We start from the raw sequence: 24162 nt of genomic DNA, 5'->3' as shown, positions 1-24162 counted from the left end.
CATATAAGCTAAACGGGGGAGGTCTCCCCGTGTTCGCTTAAAAGTGCACGGATTCAAAGATTAAACATGTCGTATGTTCAACAGAAATACCCAACATTTCATATACGTCTTGACAACATATAAGTTAAACGGGGGAGGTCTCCCCTAGTTCGCTTAAACTGCGCGGATTCAAAGATTAAACATGCCGTATGTTCAACAGAAATACGCAAAATTTTATATACGTTTTGGCAACATATAAGCTTAACGGGGGAGGTCTCCCCGTGTTCGCTTAACAGTGCACGGATTCAAAGATTAAACTTGTCGTATGTTCAACAGAAATACGCAACATTTCATATACGTCTTGACAACATATAAGCTAAACGGGGGAGGTCTCCCCTAGTTCGTTTAAACTGCGCGGATTCAAAGATTAAACATGTCGTATGTTCAACAGAAATACGCAACATTTCATGTACGTCTTGGCAACATATAAGCTAAACGGGGGAGGTCTCTCCTAGTTCGCTTAAACTGCGCGGATTCAAAGATTAAACATGTCGTATGTTCAACAGAAATACGCAACATTTCATGTACGTTTTGGCAACATATAAGCTAAACGGGGGAGGTCTCCCCATGTTCGCTTAAACTGCCTTGATTCAAAGATTAAACATGTCGTATGTTTAACAGAAATACGCAACATTTCATATACCTCTTGGCATCATATAAGCTAAACGGGGGAAGCCCCCCCTTCTTTGCGTAAACGGTGGTTCGAAATAGATTACAGATGCCGTATATTCAACAGAAAAACGCAGCATTTCATGTAACGTAAGGGAGCGCATATAAGCTAAACGTAAGAGGTATTCCCTGTTCGAATCAAAAATTGCGCACAGAAAGATCGAATACATCATATGCTTTCGGAACAAACAACATAGAAGAATATTGTATTTGACTTTTCTGAGGTATTAACATAACATTTTTCCCCGGAAAACGCAATTGTTAGTTTTGACAGTAAATCTTGTCACTGTTTTAAAACAGATGACGCAATGTTTTATCAAACGCCAGACAAAGGCTTATCATATTTGACATAGCCGAGGTAAGTTTGGTAAACAGATCTAGAGAAACGGTATTTGTCAGTTTCATATTTAAAAATTTGAAATATTACCACAGTGGTAAAACAGTAAAACGGATTATTATTTATAACTTTTTGAGACATTTATGTTGTCTTTTCGGCGTACTAAAATACATGTAAAATTCACGTAAAGAAACACGACAGATTAAGTTACATTTACAAACGCTGAAATCTTACGTAAAGGCCAGATGTATGTTTCCGATGCCTTTAATAGATCTTAAAATCTTCTGAAATATTTCTTCGCCTTTAAGGTTTTTATACGTATCTCTGAAACTTTGCTTAAATAGTTGTTTTCGTGCTGTGCTGAAACTGCCACTCCCGTATAAACCCGGTACATGGATACATGGCCTGTGCGCTGCTGTTAATAGTTAAGCCATATACCTAGACTGTTTGAATTAAAGTGAAGAGAGAAATGGACGAACGATAAACGAATTACCTGCGTTTTCAACAGATTGACGTCAGCATTCTCCAGGTGACTTTGATTGGTGAGGATCAAAGTAGCACAGGCTATCCCGAGCAGGGCCAGGATCCCGGCGGCAAGGGAGGCCTTCGCCACCCGCCGGAGCAGCAGGGCAGACCCGCGCTTCCCGTAATCCCGGTCGGTCATACCTGCACATATATACATTTGGGGAGACTTAGTTTAATAATGAAAGAGATATCTAATCCAGTAAGGAACCTGGATATGGGGTAGCCCTCAACCCCCCTTGACGAGCACGACCTAGTTTTCATCAAAAATTCTTCTATCAACGACATTTCTCAACGCAGGAGCATGACTTATTGAGACTTATAGAGTGGGCGACTGTGTTAGGACATGGTGGTCAAATGTTTGTTTTGAAGGCTTGTGAGTTTTACTCTAGAGGCTTCCAGGGAGGAGGCTACATAATCATGTGAAAAGAAGCCCTTGGGATGATTTTGAGGTCGTTATTTGGACAGTATAATGATTAGAAAAGAACGTAGCCGTACACCGAAATCTCTCATACTGGGAAAGCTAACGAGATAGTACAGCAAAACAATGGCCTTGAAAGTACCTGTGGAAGGATACAAACTCGATCATATGTCTCTCTTTTTTTCTGTATGATTAGAAGTCTGGATTCTGTTTGCCGCTCCTTTACACATATTGTCCTATATGCATGGCATTCTTCTAAAATGATTACTGGTAAGTTTTTCAACTGAAGCCTTCGATAGGCTTTGATGTTGTACCCTACCGTAAGAGGAGATGTAGGTCCTGTTGGATGTGGAGTCCGTGTCGCCATCATTGGTCGCGCTCAACGTGGCGTTAACCGGGATGGTCAGGGTCACGCCGTGCGCTGAAAACACAACAAGCATGAAATTACCAAAATCTCAACTTAAGGTGGTATCTCACTGCACTTGGGGCACCGGTGCGGCACTGCGGGGTCTGTTCACTGCGGCACTGTTGTGTTATTTTCGCCGATTTTCTTAATAATTAGATACATAAAAGTATGACTTAGAAGACAATGAAATACGCAAAAAGTAAGAGAACTCGTTCTTTATCTCTGAAATTCATTGAATAATCTTTCGAACCCAACAGTGCGGCACCGTTGCCCCAAGTGCAGTGAGATCTACATACCAATAATCAAGAGCTATCTACCACTCAAAATCATGACCACAGCATGTTCAGAACATGAAATATCAAAACCCTGCCAAATACTAGTCTCTACCATCTAAAGTCAGACGATGATAATATCTTTGTTTGTTGCTCAGAAGTCTTTTGGAGTCAAATCCATTACAAATACAGATGATATGTCCTATCCATAGAATCTCAAAACCAGAAGTTTTATTTTAGTAACACACAGTGTCCATTAGTAGCCTTGTCAAACTAGTTTTTCATTTTTCTAACACCATACTATGCCATGTAGATCCATCTACACCTTTTGGGTTATTCGTTTTACAAACAAACAAGCATACAAACCCACAAACAAAGCAACATACACACGACACAAAAAACATGATCTTCTCGGCAAAGGTTGAAACAAATACTGTATAGCGTAAATGAAGACAGTTAAAGAAAAACTATCACGGAGATGAATTATGTAACAACATACTTGAAAACCTACACAACGGGCATGAAAAACACATTACGGGCAAAAAAATAAGATGCAACTGCCATAAAAATCTACATGCATTACGGACATAAAAGACATATCGCTATCACGGGTATGAAGATCCATGTTGTTTTAATTTCTACATTGAAATAGAATAACCTAGCTTGGAAGCCATTGGCTAGTTAGGCAGCCCAGGTGGTAAGTATTTTCTAGCACAAAAGCCTGCAACACATTCAAATTATAGAATAACAATAACCTGAATGGGATGACAACAATAGAAAATTATCTGATTGTAAAATTCTACTATATTCAATACATAAAACATAATCTCCAAGCAGATCCTACGGTGCCATAATATAGTATCAAAGCTGGCCAAGGAATGTTGCCGGCTAAGGGAGTCAAACGGGAAGTTTGGTACTATACATTACGCACCGTGGATCTGGTTGGAGATTAGCGAAAACAGTGCAAACTGTCTTACCGGCGACAGGGGGCGGTGGGGGGTCGTCATCAGCACCGGCTGGACGGTACATCTCAGGGTAGGTGTTGTCGTACGCTGTTAGGGAACATAAGAAAACTGAAGTAAACACGATGTGTACCTAAATAAAGGACAAAAGGCACATTGTTACTAGCTGATTTTACTTTTGAAGGTAAAAGACACGTAGGTGAATTTATTCTTCTCCGGTGCGAAAAGTCAATCTAGCCACTGCAGTTGTGAACGAATGCCACAAGTATTTTTTTTCGTGATTTTTCCCTCCTCCGCCATATTAGATTGATTTGTAACATCTCCTCTGGAATCTTTTAAGCTATAATGGCACATTTTTGTTCCCACAGAAATATGCTGCATCGAGAAAAGGTATGAATGATAAGTCTGCAGTCTTTCTGCTGCCGTGCTTCTTCCATCTACATAATTTATGTGAATAATAAACACAGTGTGTTTGTATCCATTGTTATTTCCTTCCTTTTGTTCTTCCGGATCCTCGCCTTGTCTCCCTTACATCTTGAGTCCAATATGGCCTCCAGCTTATCGTTATGTTTTAAGTTTTAAGACTGACTTGTCAATACAAGTTGTGCAGAGCTACAGCTTTTTTTTTAGCCTTTAACCCTTAAACGCACATGCTGCAAAATGGTCAACCTGCACATGTTTTGTTTGCTTTCGGACAAAGACAAGGGCAATGTGGCACTGCAATCAAGGTACTAACTTAATTCAACGGCACCATATACAAAGAAAAACAAATGCATCGAGGTAAACTAAAGGTACCCCCATGGACTCTGTGTTGTAACAATGTGTTATCTACATGTACTGTGTCCAGGGCACGGTATAGGAAGGTGAAACCCAGACCCCTTACATTGCCTTTTGTCCCTAAATTCAGGTACATATTTACACCTGGGTGGATTGAAGAAAGTCCTGTAAAGTGCCTGTGGCATGTCAGGGGATTGGTGCCCAGGACCTCTGGGTCTGGCCATGGGTTAAATACCTTTACGCAAACACTACACCAGCAGGTTGTACACTATGGGCTAACAAAGAGAACAACGTTTGTTCTTATACTTATAATGTACATTAAATTTCTAAAAATATGATTTCCTTGCCCTCCCGTCACTATTTGTCGAATTGTTATAGATAATTGCTAGTGCTGAAGGATAACATTGTTAACATTGGTGACGACGTAATGACAAGTACATAGCGAGCTAAAAGCCCTGGTAATATTGAAAATAATCTAAAACGGAAAAGTGCACGGTGGCTAATTGTGTGTTTCTTTCTGCTCGCCCAAAATATATATTTCTTTAATAATCGTAATAGAAAGAACAAGATAGGACACTTTTACAAGTTCCAAGACTTACTAGTATTACAGAACAAAAATCCGTTCCCGGCTTTAGATGTGCTGACATATTTTCTAACTCGTATTAAGATTATATCTCATGGTAGGTCATGAAATAGATATAAAAACTGAAAATATGTGAAAATGTATTACATTTCAATGATAATAGATACTGAACCATATACTCGTACCTGGTGGTGGTATATAGACCTTCGGCGGTGGATTCTCGTTACCGGCGTGTTTCCAGTCTCCCATGGTGCAATTCGCACCGTCGAATCGGGCGTCGAATGTGCCGCTATCCTCTGCTTGCTGGGACTAGGAACCCAGACAAATTAGTACTGTTAGATGTGCCTACGTCATTCGAAATAACTGCAGTGTTATAAGCAAAATATACAAGACACAGTCCAGTCTTTGAATAGATATAAACAAAGCTAAAAATAGGTGAAAATGTATTCATCTTTTAGTTTGGAACCATCATGTAGACACAATCATTACATAAAAAAAATTAAGAATGATAATAGCATGACCATGCCGTTTGGTACATTGTAGTTTTTGGTCTATGAAATCAATAAAATTGACCAAAGTCACAAGATCTCACTATTTTGGTCATTTTTTATAGGATGAATCTATATTTTTCTACATACGTTATCATAATCCGCAGCGATATTAACAGTGTATTATATGAAGGTGAGTTTTTGTGCTGTGAGAACGTCTTGAAATGTGGCAAGTTCTGGCCGCTGCTGGAGTCAGCCATTTTGTCTGGCTGGAGAGTTTTGGGTACTTCGCCTGCAGGACTGCTTAGGACCCGTCCCTCTGTCCGGGACGGGGATATGCTTGTTGGAACGGACAAAAAAATTCATACCACCTGTCCAAAAATCTGTACTTTATGTATAAATTCCTACTTTTAAAATGGTAGATCCAACAACGAAAATGGGCTCTCAAACAATGAGTGGAACGGAAAGCTCATGGCCCTGTTCGCGCAGTTTACTTTCGCATTGTTTACAAGCTGGAAATGTGCAGCGAATATATGTTGAAAATTAATTTCAAATGTCAATCTGAGGGGTATTTAGGATAGCAAGTCGACGGACGGTGGTTGTAATATTGTAATATTTCAAATTCATTGCAATTTCGAACTACCGGTCGCCGACTTGATGTTCCTAAATATCCCGTTTTTAAAACAACGGATATAGGTTTAACCAGACAAAGGTGTACTAGTGTTGGTCTTCGACACACGAAACATTAGCAAAGGTGTAAAAACAACAACTCATGTCTAGATTGTTCCCCAGACATGTAGGCGTCAACCGGCCTCTGGAAATATTTCTTTAAAAGGTGAAAAATACGCCCATATGTCTAGACAGTGGGTCAAATTTTTACTACTGGCATAAGAATAATCTCTGTGAACATAAACAAGCTCCATAAAATTCTTAACTTCTGGAAATATTTCTTCAAAAGGTGAAAAATACGCCCATATTTCTAGACAGTTGGTCGAATTTGTTACTACCGGCATTCTGATTGGAATAATCTCTGTGGACATGACCAAGCCGCAGCACCATAACATTCTTAACTTTCATTGCAGGCTTCTAGTCTTTTATCATTTTCTTTTTTTTGGGGGGGGGGGGGGGGGCAGAGTATCAATGGACCACTGTGCTCTGGCACTGTTCTCTCGCTTTCGGTTACATGCATTAGTGGTAATAATATTGTTTCTTGTGTGTCATTGTCATTAAGGCTAAAACGGAACTAATCTTCGGCATGAATCGACGACAATCTTTCCCGACACCAGACAGACATTCTTTTACAACACGTTCACGGCAGTCTCAATAATGCCCTCAATTTTCTATTTTAAGATTGACAAGTTGGAAAAAATGATAGTAAAACAGTGCAAGAGGAAAACAAAAAAGTAGCAACAACAAGAGTGTTGAGCCGTTTCTACTTCAGTTGACTTCTCTGTGAGTCGCGCGCATCACTACGTATAGTTAGACTCAAAGGAGACATAATCTGTCAAAAGGTAGTGGATTTATTCGAGCCACTGAAGAAAGGTACTGGCTTCTACCTGAAACTTCTGACCGTTTCCAAGATCATATCCAGTTGCTTGAGTAACTGCTATTTGTTACACCTTACCTGTATATCTAACCTTCATCGTCAGGAGACAGACAGTTGAAAAAAAGCACAACTTACGTCTATGTCGTCGACTGAGTACGAGCTTCGCGGCGTGTCGTAGATGGGCACGAAGGCGGGATCGTCGTGATCCGTCATCTGCCCCGGCTCGAGCTGGAGTGGCTAGCGGTGGGAACAGGGAGGCACACCGTACTGGTGAGACGATAGCTCATCACTATTCAGCACAGGTGCGCCGACGTGTACATGTAAGCCTTTTGTTCCGTCATGAACATTCATGGTTCTGTGCTCGAGGACCCCGTCACGTATGCGTCATACGATTGGTATACTTTACTATAACCTCCTTGGTGTAAAACAGATCTAAACATCTGGGAATTCGGGAATATTCTTCTGAATGTCGTGACTTTATTTTGCAAACCGCAACTATCTTCTTACAGAGGACGGCGCTCTTGCATGAACATTCATGGTAGAAATATACATTGAACGATTGGTACACAATATGAATTAGGTCATTGTTGGGTATTCTTCTATCTGTCTCACAAACTGTATCTCTCTCTTTGACCGAAAGAGTTATTGAAGGTCCTTTGTTTAGCTATAACATTCATATGATTCTTTTGGGACTCCGTGTGCGTCGTACGACAGATATACGACAATAAAATACACTTTATTGAAACTGTCGTGGCTTTCTGGTACAAAACTCTCTTTTGGCAGAAAACTACGTTCCAGGAACGTTATTTGGCTATGAACATTCATGATTCTGTGAAATCCTCGCACGACAAACAAATTTTCTTTCACATATTCCTTTGACTTTGTCTTTGGCATTCTGTATTAGTATTCGTTTTTTTGCAATTTACGGCACGTATTTACTACTTCTGCAGCTGCTTTGTACGATGAACAGTATGGCAGAAACTCTTTTGGAAATGGAGCTCCAGGAAAACTGATGGGCGTGCGGATGCATCCAAACTTTAAGTAATCGAATGCTTAATGGAGATACCATGGTACAAGGGACTGGTTTTCTAAAATACTAAATGCAAACGTTGACATTGTATTCAGCAAAGGATTGATATATATCAACAGCACAATGAATGGTACTTGGCCTTTGTGAAATTAAAAGTGTCAGAGATCTTTCTGAATATTCTTCTTGAGGTTTGCAACAGCTTGAACGAGGTCAATGACGTCAGTGTTTCTATGGTTACGTTCTGAGAAACGCAGAAAAAAAAGTTAAGGAAGGCTTACGTGGGGTACCAGCCAAGAAAATTAGTCTGGTCTACCGCTATGACGTCAAGCGTTGCCAGGGTAACGGAGTTGTTGTAGGTCGCGCTTTGTACACATATGTAGGTAGTAGGTACAAACAAATGATCAATGAAAGCAAAATATGTAAAAAAAGATGACAGGTGCAAAATGATAATATATGTCAAATTCGACAGAATACAATTACATTCACGGCTTCAATACCTTAATATGAAGGTAGTAGCGAGCATGTAAAATTAGGTGTTTATTATGGTATTAGGAGGTGGAGCCCTCAGTGCGCTCCTTCAGTGCACTAGTGCCTTTTACCTCCCCAATCCAAGTCGGGTACCTTTTTAACACCTGGGTGGAGTGAGGAAAATCGTGTCAAGTGCCTTTCTTAACGACGGAACGTCCAGTCGGGGATGCCAACATCTACCCATGTGCATTGCCTGTGACTCTTGTCAGGTAGCCTAGCCCCTCGACTTCGGCTGATGTTAGAGTTTCCATAAGCTTTACGGAAATAGGATTAATGTGTTAGTGTGTGTGGGAATGTTTTGAAACATGGGTAAAAGATCTTTTTGTATTCAGAACCAGGGAAAATGAGATTCTGAACAAGCCAGTTGTTCTTGATAATTGATATAACCAGACCTTTCAGGGCTATAGTCAGCGGGTTTGCTCGGCCAAGGTAAGCTTTAAGCCCCGCCAAGCCAACATTAGCACACCCTGGTGATTTCACATTTGCTTGCTTCATGGACCGAAGGCCGCTGCGATATTTTCATGTTGGCTCCGTAGCCGAGGAGCTAACCTGTGTAGTCCCTGGTTACAGTCTGACAACCATGTATAACATATACAAGAACCTTATAATAGCTTATTGCAAATTCTTGCCCGAGGGCTAATTGCTAGTTAACACGGAAGGGGACAAACAAATAGTGTAGAACAGTAAAAGTTAACTCTAAACTGTTACTTGTCGGGTTCAACTTCTTTACGTGAAACAGTGGAAGACGAGAATCCCATCTTTTCTATAATATGTGGGTTCTGTAATGTTCGGAGGAAGCTTAAGGTAGTTTTCTTTTTGTCTGAAAAAAAAAAAACAGGTGGAAATTTGGGTGGAATTTTGTGGCCTCCTAAAACCGTTTCTTTCGTGATCGTAGAAGGAAGTTTGAAATAAAATGTGCTCCACTTTTTGTTTTTGTTATTTAAGTTGAAGCCTTGTGCCGGTAATCCGACAGACAAATTACTTCCCTTACCTTGGGCGATGTCTGAAGATAAAACTACAAAAAGGTTAAGGCCGGTGGAAGGGTATGAAGGGGCGTAAGAAACTAGGACAAAGGTCTATACATGTATGTACTCGTACTCTACAAATAAAAAAGGCTAAACGAGCAATAACTTTAGAAGATATTTTTTATTCATATGCTTAGATGTGGGGATTATCATATCCAGTAGCAGGACTATATATCGTATCGTGTTATTTTGCATCAGGTGATGTAAAATTGCTCAAGTCCTAAATGTACCGGATGGCGGCTCGTAGAATATAGGTGTGGTTTAGTTATGATACGTAGAAAAGTGAGCTTTTGAAAATAATGAAAAATTCACAAATAAAAATGGAATCTTAGTCAAGCCTTTCTCATTTTCTTTGTATGATTGAAAATATCTGTTTCACGTTGTTTTGACATTGTGTCGATAATAAATCGGCATGCAACGAGATATTGTTTATTGAAATTTTCAGACGTTTGAAGCGTTTAAATATATACATCACAAAGATTTTATGGATACAAGAAAAGTAATTTTATTGGTATTTTGTTCAATGGTGTCACTAAATCAGGAACAAATATATATCTCAGAAATCGAATGTATAACAAAGATAAGAAAAGTGCTTGTGCCTTTTGAAATATATTGCTACACAGTCAGAACTGTAGAATACTCCAAGTGGACTGTCATAAAATCTGGTCACTATAAACAGCATTCGCAATGCTTGTCTCAATGGGAAAAATATCTAAGGAACCTCTAAAAGTATTCACAATGACCCGGTCACATTTACGTTGGTCACTTGTACAATCATGTGGCGCTAGCAAGCACTGAGACATAAACTAGCAAATACTCAAATCGTCAAGGTATAAAATATGTATTCATGCAATTACTGTCCAGTTTTGATATTACTGAATGGTTAGTAAGAATCGTAGATGAGTACAGCTTCAGGGCCATGAAAGTCACTTCTTGTAACCACAAGTTCACCGCCCTGTGCAACAGCGACCCCTACCGGATTGGTCACACCAATGACGGCGAGTCGCACGAAACGTCCTTGACCGTCGAATACTACGATACGGCTGTTTTCTTCGTCCGCTACGATGATATTTCCCGATGAATCTGTGCATATCCCACGCGGTCCCTTAAGTTCACCCTCACCGCTTCCCTCGCTTCCAAACGAACGTAAGAACTGTCCTTTCTCGGAAAACACAAACACCATGTGCTTTGCAGAGTCAGACACCAAAATATCTCCACCTTGACTAACAGTTATGTGATGTGGGTTTTGCAAGCCATAGTCTTTACCCTTGATCAAATGAACTACTCTACCATTCAGATTGAACATCTTGACGTCACTTCCGTCTATCACCATGACGAACTTCCTGTCAGTATTTACAGCTATGTCTTTGGGGTTTTCAAATGTGACAACTTTTCCAATGTACTTCCCCGTAGTGGTAAAAATGGCAACAGCGAATTTAGAGGAACTTGCAGTCGATTCTTGCTGACCTACAACCCAAAGGTTATCACCCCAACCCAGTGCTACGGCAAACGGCCTTATAGACACAGGCCAGAACTCGGCTCCTCCTTCGATCATTGTTGTTATTTGTCCTACATAATGTCCATGGGGGTCTATCTTCTTAATCCTGGAGTTGCCCTCATCTGCGATGAACAGCACGCTATTCTGAGATACGGAGACGCCGCTAGGGTGGTTAAATTTACCCTGCTCGTACCAAACAACTATGGCTGAAAAGTTTATATTATACAGTGAAAGAGCAATGGACAAACCAAAAATCAACTGAAGAAAGGATCGTTTCCAATCCGTGCTGCTGTCAAGTCCCGCGGTTTTCTTTTTCCGTGCTGAATCTGAGGTTGTGATTGTGGAGTCCAATCTCAGTTCACCCATTTCGTCAATCTGCACATTCATGCCTTTGGGTTGGAATGAGGTCACGCAAGTTTGCATTGTGATCGGAGTAGTTTGCTTTTCCTCATAATCCTTAAAAGTCGTCGATAACTCGATCCCCTGTCGCAGAAAGTCTCCTCCACCTTCTTTCATCGCATTTTCTGTTTTATCACAAGCGCTGGACAGCTCGGCAACCTGTTTCAGAAGTTTGTCTTTTTTCTCTTCAAGTCCCGCGATATTCTGCTGGTGATTTTTGTCCACCTCCGAAAGCAACCTCTCTTTTCTCTCATTCAACTGTCTTATTAACTCATCGAAGGCTTCCGAGACCTCCGCCTCAACTTTCTCCTTGTTTTCGTTGATCGTTTCTTCCAGAGTACGAATCTTTCTAAGGAATGCGGAATCTGTTTGTAGATAAGAGCGTCCTCTTGCGATTATGTTCGAAAACGCAGCCTTCTTTGTTTCCGCTGCCTTTCTCGCCGTTGTTACGGTGTGAGTAGCATGTTTTTCGTCCCAGCATTCGCTACAGATAACAGCTTCACAATCAGCACAGAAGAGTTTTAATTCTTCAGGAGAATGGGCGCCACACTGGCTCTCATATTCCGCCGTACCTTGCTCTAGAACGGTGTGACATAAACTCGAAATGAAATGGTTATCCGGGAGTCCGGCTACCCCATCGGGACCCAGCACAGCATGTCGGCGGCAAGTAGGGCACTGGAACCCCGGGCGAACCTCGGCGTGGTCCCGCAGACATTCCTCGCAGAACGTGTGAAGACAGGGAAGTGTCTTGGGCTGATGAAATGGCTCTAGACATATGCTACAAGATAGGAATTCATCCCGTACTTGCTTCCGAAAACTTGCCTCTGTATCCGCCATCTTGTGTTTTGGTCTGACCGCACAGGGGACGATCACAAGTTATACAGAAGGGGTGTGTTTTAAAGCACCCAGGGGACGATCAGGAAAGTTCAGGAAAACCAAAACCTGAATAATTCCTTTTAAGTCAAGCTCTTATTTTGAATCAAAGTGTGTAAATTCTAGCTTTGGAGAGAAGTTGAAGTCAACCTTTTTGATCAGTCAAGCATTATTTCATTGGAGGTATTGTAAGGGCAGTACTTCAGTTAAAACGATCTGAATTACCCTTTTCTCTTGGAAAGCTGGGTGCTCTGAAAGAGGGCATGGATGGGGCCTTAATAGCCTCTACCAGGCTTCATAGGTCGCTGGTAATATAGTAAAAAATGGTCAAATAAGACAGAAAACACGCCAGAGGACCCTCGGAGTACAGTAAAAACGTATTAACGAAGCAAGTACTGAATTATTTACAGATCCGTCTCGCTCTGCCTCTCCATCTAATTATGGGTTATTTTGGTCAGTCCACAACAAGAACCTAATGGACTTTATTCGATATGGGTAATTTCATTGAAAGCTAAGTAAACGATTTCTTCCGATCAATAACATTATATCGTAACGTCGACAATTCGGTTTGTGTATTAAAATGAAAAAAAAAATACGGCATTGACTTTGATTTGTAGCTATTCCATTCAGACGTTAGGAAGAAGGGCGGTAACGATTGATTTCTTACCGTTCACTTCTACTAACAGTAACACGCCAAGCAAAAAATAACAGCTCACAATCATTCCACCTTACATCTGCTTAGAGATGCACTGCGCGGGGTCACGTACGCGCGAACGGGATGATGGGACGGGACGTAAAGGTCAACGTCCACGGAAGTGAATCGAGTCAGTGAGCGTACAGCGTAACGTTCAACATGTAAAACCGCACCAATCTACACCTGGACTCAGTACAACAACTTTACGCAAGGTAGGCAACGTTTGGCTTGTTTTAGAGATATGTAATGATCCACTGTTTTGTGTGAAATCGTTTGGATAAGGGACGAACAGCGCCGGGTGTAGTGGTCGGAACGTATTTAGTCAGGCGGTTGTAGCGTGACGCTTTAATACACTTGCTCTAGGATTTTAATCTTAGTCAGTGGGAGGCATGCATGTATATTGAGCGGCTTTGCTACAACTGATGTACACTGTAAAGTAACTGAATATGTGCAATAAAAACCAAACCATTCCAGTATGGTCAACGCGAGAGATATCCGCCGTTTTACGAATCTTTAATACCCTCGGAGCTGCTGAGGTCATAACAATAGCGTCGGTTAATCATTTATAACATTTGTTTGCGCAGTCTGTTATTTAGCGGCCTCGTAAATACGGCTGAGGACTCCAACCAACATGCAAGGGCACCCACGTATTCGCTCATCCACATACCACATGAATGTAACACGCAGATCATTTGTACACAAACATTGCTACTAGTTTCAGTTTAATTCTCTGTAATTATTGTCTTCACGGTTTATGTCAAAGAACGGGTGTGCAAGGCAAATGAAGTCCCCTATGCTATGACGAAATACATTCAGTAGAGTCCATTGTTTTCCCCGCTGAAAGGCGGGTTCTTGTTGTCCATGTTGTAAGGTGCAGAATAAGTAAGAAACAAAATCTAGGAAGATGTATACTTAGCCTTTACCGAGTCTATAAAGACATATAGGGCATTTTCCCCATTCAGAATTCCATTATTTGCCCGTTGGAAGACGGCTACACGTGATTATCGTTCATTGCTGAACAAGCAAGGAAGACAGCTAGGACCTAACTCTACCAAGCTTTCTCAAGTTTGATTATACAGAGCATGTCAGCCCGATTCGACCCTATACCCGCCATACAAAGATGACCTTTGACATACTTTCCGGTGGTTTACCATTTACAAAGAAATCCCTTTTACGCGTCCAAAACCTGCCGGCGCTAGTGTCACACCTCTTTACTCCTGTTTGTTTTGCTTGACATTGTGGACGAGGGTTTTGGAAAAGGAATGCACAGATGTTGAGGTGGATAAACAATACTAGACATGCAAGGCCTAACAGTAAAATTCGTCATAGATTAATATGACGGACAGTAAAACGATAGTTTTACGTTCCTGTGTCAAGTTTCTATTTCTATCAACAAGAGATTGTTCGTCATTGCATCGTTGTTCATGGTTCATTTATTGAGATTTATGTAATGTTGATTTACGCATACCTTTATTTTTTGGTATGTTCAATGTAACATTTTCAGCTGTTTGTTGTATTTACTGCGTGCGTTATATTCATTTTGAGGTAAAGTATGGATTTGGTGTGATTGTTGTTTTTTTGATATTCATTTGATTTAATATTAATATTCATTAGTGTTCTAATACCTAATGAGCAAACATAGTAAAGCACATAAATTGGTAAAAGCGTAATTGTTTCATTTTTTCCTATTCCTTTAAAAGATTCTACATCTGAGATCATATCTATTAATATCTATCAATCCCATTTTGGCGAAACTTGTGATTGGTTAAGCGATATGTTGTTTTAAATCCCCACAGCTTAAAACTGACAACCAAAATCTACGCAATGAAGAACGCAACCCTGATAATCTTCATTTTGTTGGCGGGAAACCTGTTGACGTTGTTTTACGCCTTCTCTGGGAAGTTCAGTACCTTGGGCAGTTACGTCACAAGAGGATTAGCCAATCAGAGAGCAGATACGAGCCATTACCAAGCAATCCCGACAGCTCACGAACATGTTCACGATCTTTCGCGGATGTTACCGAGGCCAGTCGACTTTGAACACGCCGACGTTAATGACAGCAAACCACACAAGGCCCGTCTGCCACCTAAGGTGACCGAGTCTCCCGAACAACAAGAAGGCAGTGTCTTAATTCTAACACCCGTTGCTGGAAAAATCCGTGCAGTACCAAAATACCTTTCTTTGGTGAAGTCCCTTACGTATCCACGATCTAAGATATCCATAGCAATCTTAATGAGCAACATACACGACGATGAGTCTTTAAACAACATACACTCCATGATGGCGGAGTTGAACGATAAATTCAGAAGTGCCCGGTTGTTTAGAAAAGACTATGAGAAGGTCGTGATTGGTCAAGAACGGCACTCGGAATGGATGCAGAAGGAAAGGAGAAGCATTCTTGCGCAGAGTCGGAATCAGTTACTTCTCCGGGCACTGGGAGCGGAAGAGTGGGTAAGCGTAAAATTTATAGCACGATGATTTCATTATCCTTAACGTTAGCACATTCAAAGGCAAATCAATCTGCAGTACAACCGTTTCCATTTAAATATACAAGTACAGATTGTAAGTATTCTAGTAACTCTAAAGAAGAGGGGTGGATGTCACTAAAACGTCCGGATCTAGAAGAAGCTGTGAGAAAGCTAGTTATAGCAAACAGGATTTGCTGAAAACTGGTATGGAAAAACGTACAAAAACAGCTTTGTACAGTGCACTTCTCCCCGATATTAATTTAGCTGGTCACTTTATAGAGTTGGTATGCTACATATAAAAACGTGCAATGTTCATGCAATTTTTGTCTATAGAAATACCGCGAATAAAAAAAGCAATCCGCAATCCGCCTATACTTTATCATGATTTTGAATCATTTTTTTTTCTTTCATGCTATTTACTTTAAGTGCTTGCTGTGTCGTGCTAACTCGCATAAATAAAGTTCTACACGAATGTATATAGAACTTGTGCATGTTTACCGTGTACTTGATAGGTTTTATGGTTTGACTTTGACCTGGTCGCCATCCCGCCAAACATCACCGAGACGTTGATAGGAGCCGACAAGCCCATAGTCGCCCCTCACTGCGTCTGGGGACCGGACAATGACACATACGACCTGAATTCGTACCAGGTAAGCTTTGTATGTAACATATAATGTTACAAATCGAAGAAGTATGTATTTTACTGACATACAATGTATGATGCGTCATTGAAAACCGTATTAAATTTGTTTGTAATGAAGTCAACTGACAATTTCTAAAGATCTACGTTGTATAAAATCAAGCGGCTATACGATGCACACATATCGAGAGGAAACTGAGAAAGCATTTCTGCAAATAATGACAATCATATGTACGTTAGCTGTCTCCAACTAAGTTTAGTACATTTTGTTGCATTTTGCAGCTTTATTTCATTTCATTTCATTTTTTATTTCATGGAAGCTTTCATAGTTTACTAGACTAGACTAGAATAGTACAATTTTTGTTATTTTACCACGTGGAGGCGATATTGTCCTCTGTAACGCTAAGTTCTCTCGAAAGGAAACTCTAGAATTTCAGAAGTGGAAGAAAGAGATGCAGAAGACGGACGAGGAGCTCCTCCTTGCGGGTTATGCCGACTCTCCACCCGGCAGACTGTACATGCGAGACTTGAGGAGCAAGGTATGTGTAGATTTCTCTCTCTGCGTGTTTTACTGTTCATGTGTGTATGTGTGTCTAGGTGTATGTGCATGTGTTTTAGTTTGTGTGTGTGTGTCTGTATGAGTGTGTTTAACTTAATGTACATGTGCATTTAATGTGCATTTCTATAGGTGTGTATGTGTTTGTTTGTGTGTATGTGGATGTTTATATGCGTGTGTGTGTGCGTGTGGTGTGTCTGTGTGTTTGGACGTGCTAATGTTCTCGATACATCACACCGAACTACAATGTACGAAAAGGAAGATTTGATAGCAACTAATAGCATGTACATGATCGCTATTTCAGGGCCTTACGCTGACGGAGTTGGACGCAGTTGGTGGCACCTGTCTGTTGGTCAAGGGTCGTCTCCATAGAGACGGACTCATTTTCCCGCCTTACGTCATGGATAACAAATTGGAAACTGAGGGTCTGGTCGCCATGGCGAAGAAAATGGGCTATCAGGTAACAAACTATACTTCCCTCCATTGTAAGCATTTCTCTCTCATGCTCCCTCAACATAGAGTAAACAAGAGCTATCTACCAAACAAAAATCACGACCGTAACACTGACCAAATGCAGTGCTGACGGAAAATGTCAGATGAACCATTTAGTACTTGACCTTTGTTTCTGCGACCGCTACTGACCTACTAAAAGCATAAAGATCCATCTATAGCTTTTTTTATTATGCTGTTGACATACATACAGACCCACACCATCGCCACTTCGCCATGGCATAACTAAACGCATGACTTTCTTGGCGAAGGTAATAAAATTTCCTTTGTCTTATTATGAAAATACCCAATGTAAGGAATGTGTTTTCAGTACTCACGATGTAGTGAAATAAATGAATGAGTGCCTAACATATCTTTTTGTTTCTCATCATCGTTAACAGGCTTACGGAATGCCACAGGTTATCATTCGGCACTGAACCATCCAAGTGTCGGGGGAAACAAACAAACAAACAAACAAACAACGGCATATATGACTCATCAAGTGCCTTAAAGTTGGGTTATGATGTATTTTACAACAATTTGACATATTTCAAACTGTTGTTAAGCACCAATCTGAATCTATTTTAAAGTTCCAATTAGTTTATTTCCTTGCATCTTGCCATGTAACATTGACAGCTCCTTGTAGTGTACTGAAAAGTGGACAGTTTATAATTATTTTCTCAGGAGACAGAAATCATTCAACCCACCTATTGTTGAAAATGTAGGGCTTTTATTTTCCACAAGTGAAGCTCTGTATTAGCAACATTGATATAGTATTATTATAGACAGACAACGTGGTTTAGTTTGCAAAAGTTAATTTGAACCAAAGAAAAACAATGTTGCAATCGTTTGTCTTAATGTTGTATGTTTTGAATGATTCTTAAAAGTGATGAACTATGTGTATAAATTGCAAAGTATTTTGATATCTATTCATTTATTATGCTGCCCTTTTTTCATTCATTCAGATATAAACTACTGTGCCTTATTGTTGTATAGGTAAGATTATAAAATCCGAATAGAATAATTTTGAAATTTGTTAATATAATGATAGGAGAATGTGCAATTATGCTGTGAATGGTCAATCCTGATATTTTATGTTGTGCCTTAGAAACATGATTATTGTTTAATAGACACAGAGTACCGTTTATAAAGTGGAGATAATCATGAAAGTTCAATAAAGTTGAAATGCCAAGGTCGCTGCACATATGTTACAATCGTCGAAATTTGATGTAGTTGTTACTTTGTCACGTAAATCATACAGAAATGTAAATGTTACAGTAAATGATGATTACTTACGTAAATTTGTATTACAATAGGAAGTTAACCCATATGCACATGGATTGTCTGTATATGTGCAAATAAAAAGTTTTACTTTCTTCAAAGAATATTTCACTCTCCGTAGACTTCCTTGTACATCTCCAGTTCCCGTGATTCCTTTCTCTGGTTCCGGGTCCGGTATGAGATCCGGTTCCGGATAATCCGGTCAATGAGAATCGTGGTAGTCAGGTCATTTCCGCTGTCTAACAACTGGGACAATACGCAAATGTAAGAGGAAATACAAGAGTGTATCTAAGTAAAAAAAGAAATGGAAAAAAAAATCCTCAATAGATATTCTTGTAGTTTCTCATAGAGTCAGCTTTTCTCTGAGATCTGATCTGAACAACCTCCTGTTTTGTTCGCATGGTTATAAAGTAGATCCTGCTTGGACATTATGGTAGACTTTCTGGCGAAGAAAAAATTCGGGATTGACATTTTGCTTGTACTTTTAACGAAGTTCGTATGGGGAGACTGATATATTTTCTAATACACTGGCTAAAATCGGACAATACATGCTTGGTAATATCGGAATTAAATAAACATGCTCTACGTTACCTTAAACTTCCACAGCGCCTTAGGGACGGCGTACGGGTCGCCTCCGTCCTTGCAGGGTGGTACAGGGCTGCCCGGTTTCCCGTGACACACCATGTCTATAGACAGCTGTTCCATCATCTCTTCTGTAATCTTAATTAGGTAACAGATAGAGACCTTATGCATTGTCACATTTCAAAGAAAGAAGGAAACAGAGAAAGAGAGAGGAGAGAAAGAAAGAAGGAAGGAAGGAAAACAGAAAAGAGAAACGTTCACACCAAGTTATCAGAGTATCTTCAAGGTTTGAACTTATTATACAGGCTCCTTTTTGGCCTCATAATAATACCATTTGATTCCTTGTGCGCCCCTGTTGGAGTACACCAGCAGCACGTTGACATATGTAACAGACCTACAGAGGCAATCCATCATGGCGCATGCACATGACTTCGTTTAAAAAGCTTCTACATGTACACAGTAACTTTGACATTGTAACATACAGTAACTTTGACATTGTAACAAAATTTAACTTTTTACTATCCTTAGAATTTCCTTAAGGTTATTTTACCCTACACGCACGCAGTCTTAATTTTTCTTTGGAGCATGGAATTTCGGTTTGCAATTACTTGTTGCCACTCTGTCACGTTTTCTCTGACATAAAGTTTTGTGAACGTACCTTGTATGGGGCGTCGATCACGACTTCTGACACGTACTTGCATGCCAGCAGGGTCAAGACTCGCTCATGAATATTCATGATAGGATGGTTGCAGCCTTTATACCTGCGGGACAAAATAATTGGAAAGAAATAAGAAACATGTACAGGTGGTGTTCATGTAATCTCCAAAAAGGTATAAAATGGCAAAATCGTAACGTTTCTGTGGCTCAAAGCTCTAAAAGCATAAATCACGATGGTATGTGTCATTGAGAAATGTTTCGTTACATACGGGGCACTTTCTGGAAAATTTGTAACAATTTGCTTTAAGAGGTTTCTAATATTGTAAAGCTCAATCATTAAGCGAATTTATCGGTTAATCAAAATAGAATCTACAGCATGTATAAACATATGAATCAAATTTTCACAAAGAAATGAGATAATCGAAAGACAGATGTACCAGTTGACAACGGCGTCGCCATGGAGACCGATGATGACGTAATCCCCCTCCTGGCGGACCCTCTCCAGAAAATCAAGATGGCCGCAGTGAAACAGGTCAAAGGAACCTCACAAATCAAAACCACAAGAAAGACGTCATGCAGAACAACTTTCAAAACCTGGTTTGGTCTAAGTCTTGTGCTTTAAAAACCTTCTTTTGTTACTTATTACTTACTTGGGAACGCTTACTATATCTAGATACTATTTGCAATCAACTCGGCAATATGGTTAATGGTGACGCTAATTACAACAGCGCGTGTTTGCTTGGCTGCGGTATCATTATGCCTTTACATTTGAAAGAAAAGAAACTTTTAAATGTATTCACATTCTTTGAATTACGTCGTACAGACTAAAATGATATCAAGTCAAGAATGTTATTGGCCTGAGTACCTGGTATGTATACGGCCTTGTCATTTGGTTTACGTTCAATTCCACTGGAGAATTCCAGGATCTTCTGTGTGCTCGCTATAAACTGCGACACGCCGGTCCAGGGGCACTTCTCATGGAGTTCTGCAAACTTGACAAATTCAAAAGAACAAAAACTGCGAAATCCATGGAGAGACACCGACTGGGTTTAAACACGCGTATTCGGGGTCGACTTTTGAGTACAGTCCGCCCAAGTCCGACTCACTTGAGCCTGTTTGAACAGAAAGTTATGATCATACTTTAAAAGTGCCCTTTACCACTGTCATTCGACTTCAGTAACTTCAAAACCATGCTCAAGTCGATCTTGCAGGTGATGTGGGAGTGCAAGTCACGGTTTCTTGGGTGCAAATCCAATCGACTGAAACGCGTGTGTAAACTCAGTAACGTTATAAATATAAATTGATTGATATTATTATGTATAATATAAATTGTACAATGTGCAAATGTCGTGCAATAAAGTTTATTCATGTATAATTCTGACCTCTTGATTGTCTATGGCACCGTTAGTGTTATCAAGGTGATGGTCACGTGTCATCAGCAACATGCGTCCCACCAGGTCCGTTGTCGAGATACCCTGGGTACGAGAACACATGCGGTAGCGGCCGCCATTTTTCAGCTGGAGGAAAAAGGACAATGTGCAAAAAAAAGACATATTTTCTTGTGAAATTTCAGATTCAATGCGAAACTTTCCTATGGCTCGAATTTTCGGTGAAGTGCATTGGGTCACCCACATTCTCTTTGTCAGGTGCACTGGGCTCTTTCAGGTACAGAAGAAGGACGTCTAAGGCTAATTCCCCATTCGAAAGGATGAAAGTATTCTTAAAACACAAAGGTCAAATTTTGGCCTGCTGCACTGCGGCTGACCCTGTTACTACAGCAGAACTTCTGGTTTAGGTGTTTTGTCCCTGGCATGCTGTGGGTTCCATATTTCAGTGGCGGATAGCTTTTAGTGTATGGAAGAAGTGGTGTACGTTCAAGTGGCCCCCTAGCAGCTTATACTATCTCTTTTACAGAAAGCAGCGTCTTTTGTCGCATCCGTATTTACCGCACTGTAGCAGTCCTCCCCATCTACGGTTGTACTGATGTCGTCACCGTGGACACAGAAGTCACAGCCGTACGTGTCCAGTTGCTCGGGTGTCGGGAAGTACGGCGCGTCCTCTACCACCTCATCAACCCACTTGATAGCTCGGATCATCTGCAAGAACACAAATGATCGCCAGGGGTCATCAATGAGACGGGGAGTCGACTTGAGTAAAGTATAAGCTGCAAATACGTTCGTATGCACTTGGGAGTCTATCGTAAAATGTGATTGACACAAATGATTTCTTTTCGCTTAACCGTTCTTAAATTGAGCTGTTGGGGAGAAATGGATATTCCCGTGGGTTTTAGCTGGTTTCCAGTCATATCATGCTACACGATAACCCATCGCACTTGTGCGATCATGGTACGGTCTTGATGCAATGTGATTTCTAAGCAGGCTGTGACAGAACCAACCAAGTACAAGACTCTACGACCGACGAGAATCGTTTTGTATAGCAAGACAGTTGGACTTTGCAGGACATATGCATGGCTGTCTCCAAAATGCCATAAGTCAGCGATCGTTCGATGATCGCACGACGGATGTGACCGCACCCTAATGTAGAAGCCCTTCGGTTGGGAGAGGCCATAATGCCCGCTGTCAGAGTTGGCTGTCTAGTGTTTTAAATGACTGGCCGAGAGAATTATTCTACAAGCAGACAAAGGACTCCTGGTCCATGTCATAAGGCTTTTTTTCATATATATGTCTTTTTAGTAGTACATGTATACCATTTACCCTGTCCCCTCCCTTGAAGGAAGGGCGACAGGTAAAAATGTTCAGTTCTGAAACATTGAAAGCGCAAAACACACCAGACGATGAGTGAATGCGTAAGTGCGAATTTGTAATGTGGAGTGAGTGATAATGTTTGAGAGGGTAGGTGTGTGTTTGAGGGAATAATTGAGAAATTGAGTGAAGAAATTAATATCATATCTATCCATCTATTTGTCTAGCCTTCCATCTCTCTATATTTCTGAAGATTTTGTGAGGGAGAGGGGGAATTTTATGTTACCTTGTATCTCTCTTGCTCAGTCCAAACGGGTGGTCCTTTGTACTTAGAGATAGCGTCATCGGAGTGAACCCCAACTACAAGTACGTCACCCATCTTCTTAGCCTGGCGCAGGGCGTTGGCGTGGCCAAAATGCACCATGTCGAAGCACCCGTCCATCCACACTCTCACCGGCCGCGTGGTGGCGGGTTCCGAGGCTGCAGCTGCCATACTTCGTCCTATTTGTAACGAGAATCTAAACTATCCCGCAGGAAAAATTGTAAGAAAAAGTCGACATTAAGAGCAAAATGATTGAGATTGAGTGTAACAATAGCTTCTGACTTGGTGGCAAACTGTTCCACATTGCACAACCAGTAGTAATCCCTAGAGTCTGAATTACCTTTGTAAATGGGTTTTTGAAATGTATAATTCACAGAAAAAAATGAAAGCGTGTAATGCACACTACAAGACATTTGAATTGTACCTCGTTGTATTCCTGGCTGTTTTCGTCCCTTTAAATGGCAAATTTGGCTGCTCGACAGAACTTTTCTCCACCTCACATCCTGGTTTGGGGTGAAATTAATCAATAAAGCATCCATGCATCCACTTGAACTAAGCTACGTTAGTGCCTTAATATCTGAAGTACCCTGTAGGTAGTAATTCGGTTAACGTGAGGCCCATAAGTGGCCACTTGTAACATGAGAGGACTTCAGAAATCAGTTTGTGTGTGTGTGTGCCTGTGTTTATCAATGTGTGTCCATGCGTGTGCTTGTATGTGTAGGTTGTGTGTATGTGTGTTTGTGTGTGTGTGTGTGTGTGTGTGTGTGTAAAATACACTGTTAATGTTTTATCGATGTCCGCGGTGTATCGTTACTCTTCATTGAAGTACAGCTTATAGCTGTCTACTATCGAAGTAAAGTGCAGAGACCACCAAGTGTGAACAATTAAGGGCAACTACAAATGTTCTTCTGCACCTTTATGTTAATCTTACTTTCCTACTTGTGCTATTTTAGTACATGAATATATCATCGAGGAATCCAATTAGGTGACCACTGACCAAGTGATCATTCGCTCACAATGGTCATCTATACGTCTAGATGGCGGAATATATACATTATCAATTAATTCTAAACGTATTCACGTTCGCCAATTTCACACTGCCCAACCGGATCCATATGGCTCAACAAGAAAGTGGGTTTCCATATGTGTATATATATATATATATATATATATATATATATATATATATATATACATGTATAAAAAAAAAGAAAAAACTACTAGTGACTTGCATTAAGATCAACGATTCAAAAGCGCCGGCTAGCAATCTGGAGTAGTAGTGCAGTGTTAATAAGTATCCGTTGCAAGAAATGTTGCAATGTAAAATGGCTGAACATCGCTTGCAATTAAGCTGTATGTCGCCAAATTGGACAAGAACCAGTGATGAACAAGAAGG

At 40.5% G+C, this 24162-nt stretch overlaps 4 protein-coding genes across 6 annotated transcripts in view; 1 reads left to right on the top strand and 3 right to left on the bottom strand.

Moving 5' to 3' along the window:
• LOC118412048 overlaps positions 1–1675 on the bottom strand; it is a 10266-nt gene extending 8591 nt beyond the window's left edge. For both annotated transcript variants that reach the window (XM_035814647.1, XM_035814648.1), the window contains exon 1: positions 1539–1675. The gene's annotated coding sequence lies outside the window, so the exon portion shown is untranslated. The remainder of the gene's footprint in view (positions 1–1538) is intronic.
• An 8052-nt stretch (positions 1676–9727) lies between these two features.
• Positions 9728–12962, bottom strand: LOC118411464 (tripartite motif-containing protein 2-like). The gene has a single exon (XM_035813741.1). It carries the CDS (start codon positions 12337–12339, stop codon positions 10489–10491), a length of 1851 nt encoding a protein of 616 aa, XP_035669634.1. The 5' UTR covers positions 12340–12962; the 3' UTR covers positions 9728–10488.
• A 173-nt stretch (positions 12963–13135) lies between these two features.
• On the top strand, positions 13136–17659 carry LOC118411725 (mannan polymerase complex subunit mnn9-like). The gene is made up of 6 exons (XM_035814207.1): positions 13136–13281; positions 14866–15520; positions 16050–16187; positions 16597–16716; positions 17038–17193; positions 17624–17659. The coding sequence occupies exons 2-6, from the start codon at positions 14894–14896 to the stop codon at positions 17657–17659; spliced, it is 1077 nt and encodes a 358-aa protein (XP_035670100.1). The 5' UTR covers positions 13136–13281; positions 14866–14893.
• Positions 17660–17910: 251 nt separating this feature from the next.
• Positions 17911–23273, bottom strand: LOC118411465 (ethanolamine-phosphate cytidylyltransferase-like). 2 transcript variants are annotated; one of them, XM_035813742.1, is made up of 9 exons: positions 23191–23273; positions 22731–22967; positions 21689–21838; positions 21125–21259; positions 20608–20734; positions 20180–20285; positions 19744–19846; positions 19095–19223; positions 17911–18749 (listed from the first exon to the last, which is right to left on the bottom strand). In XM_035813742.1, exons 2-9 carry the CDS (start codon positions 22935–22937, stop codon positions 18612–18614), a joined length of 1095 nt encoding a protein of 364 aa, XP_035669635.1. In that variant the 5' UTR covers positions 22938–22967; positions 23191–23273; the 3' UTR covers positions 17911–18611. The 2 variants fall into 2 exon arrangements, with proteins under 2 accessions (XP_035669635.1, XP_035669637.1); XM_035813744.1 differs by having other exon boundaries at positions 22731–22945.
• Positions 23274–24162: the final 889 nt, after the last annotated feature.

This window comes from Branchiostoma floridae, chromosome 3 (genome assembly GCF_000003815.2).
Source record: "Branchiostoma floridae strain S238N-H82 chromosome 3, Bfl_VNyyK, whole genome shotgun sequence".
Taxonomy (NCBI): Eukaryota; Metazoa; Chordata; class Leptocardii; order Amphioxiformes; family Branchiostomatidae; genus Branchiostoma; species Branchiostoma floridae.
The sequence above is the reverse complement of the archived record's forward strand: the minus strand, read 5'-3'. Positions and strand labels throughout refer to the sequence as shown.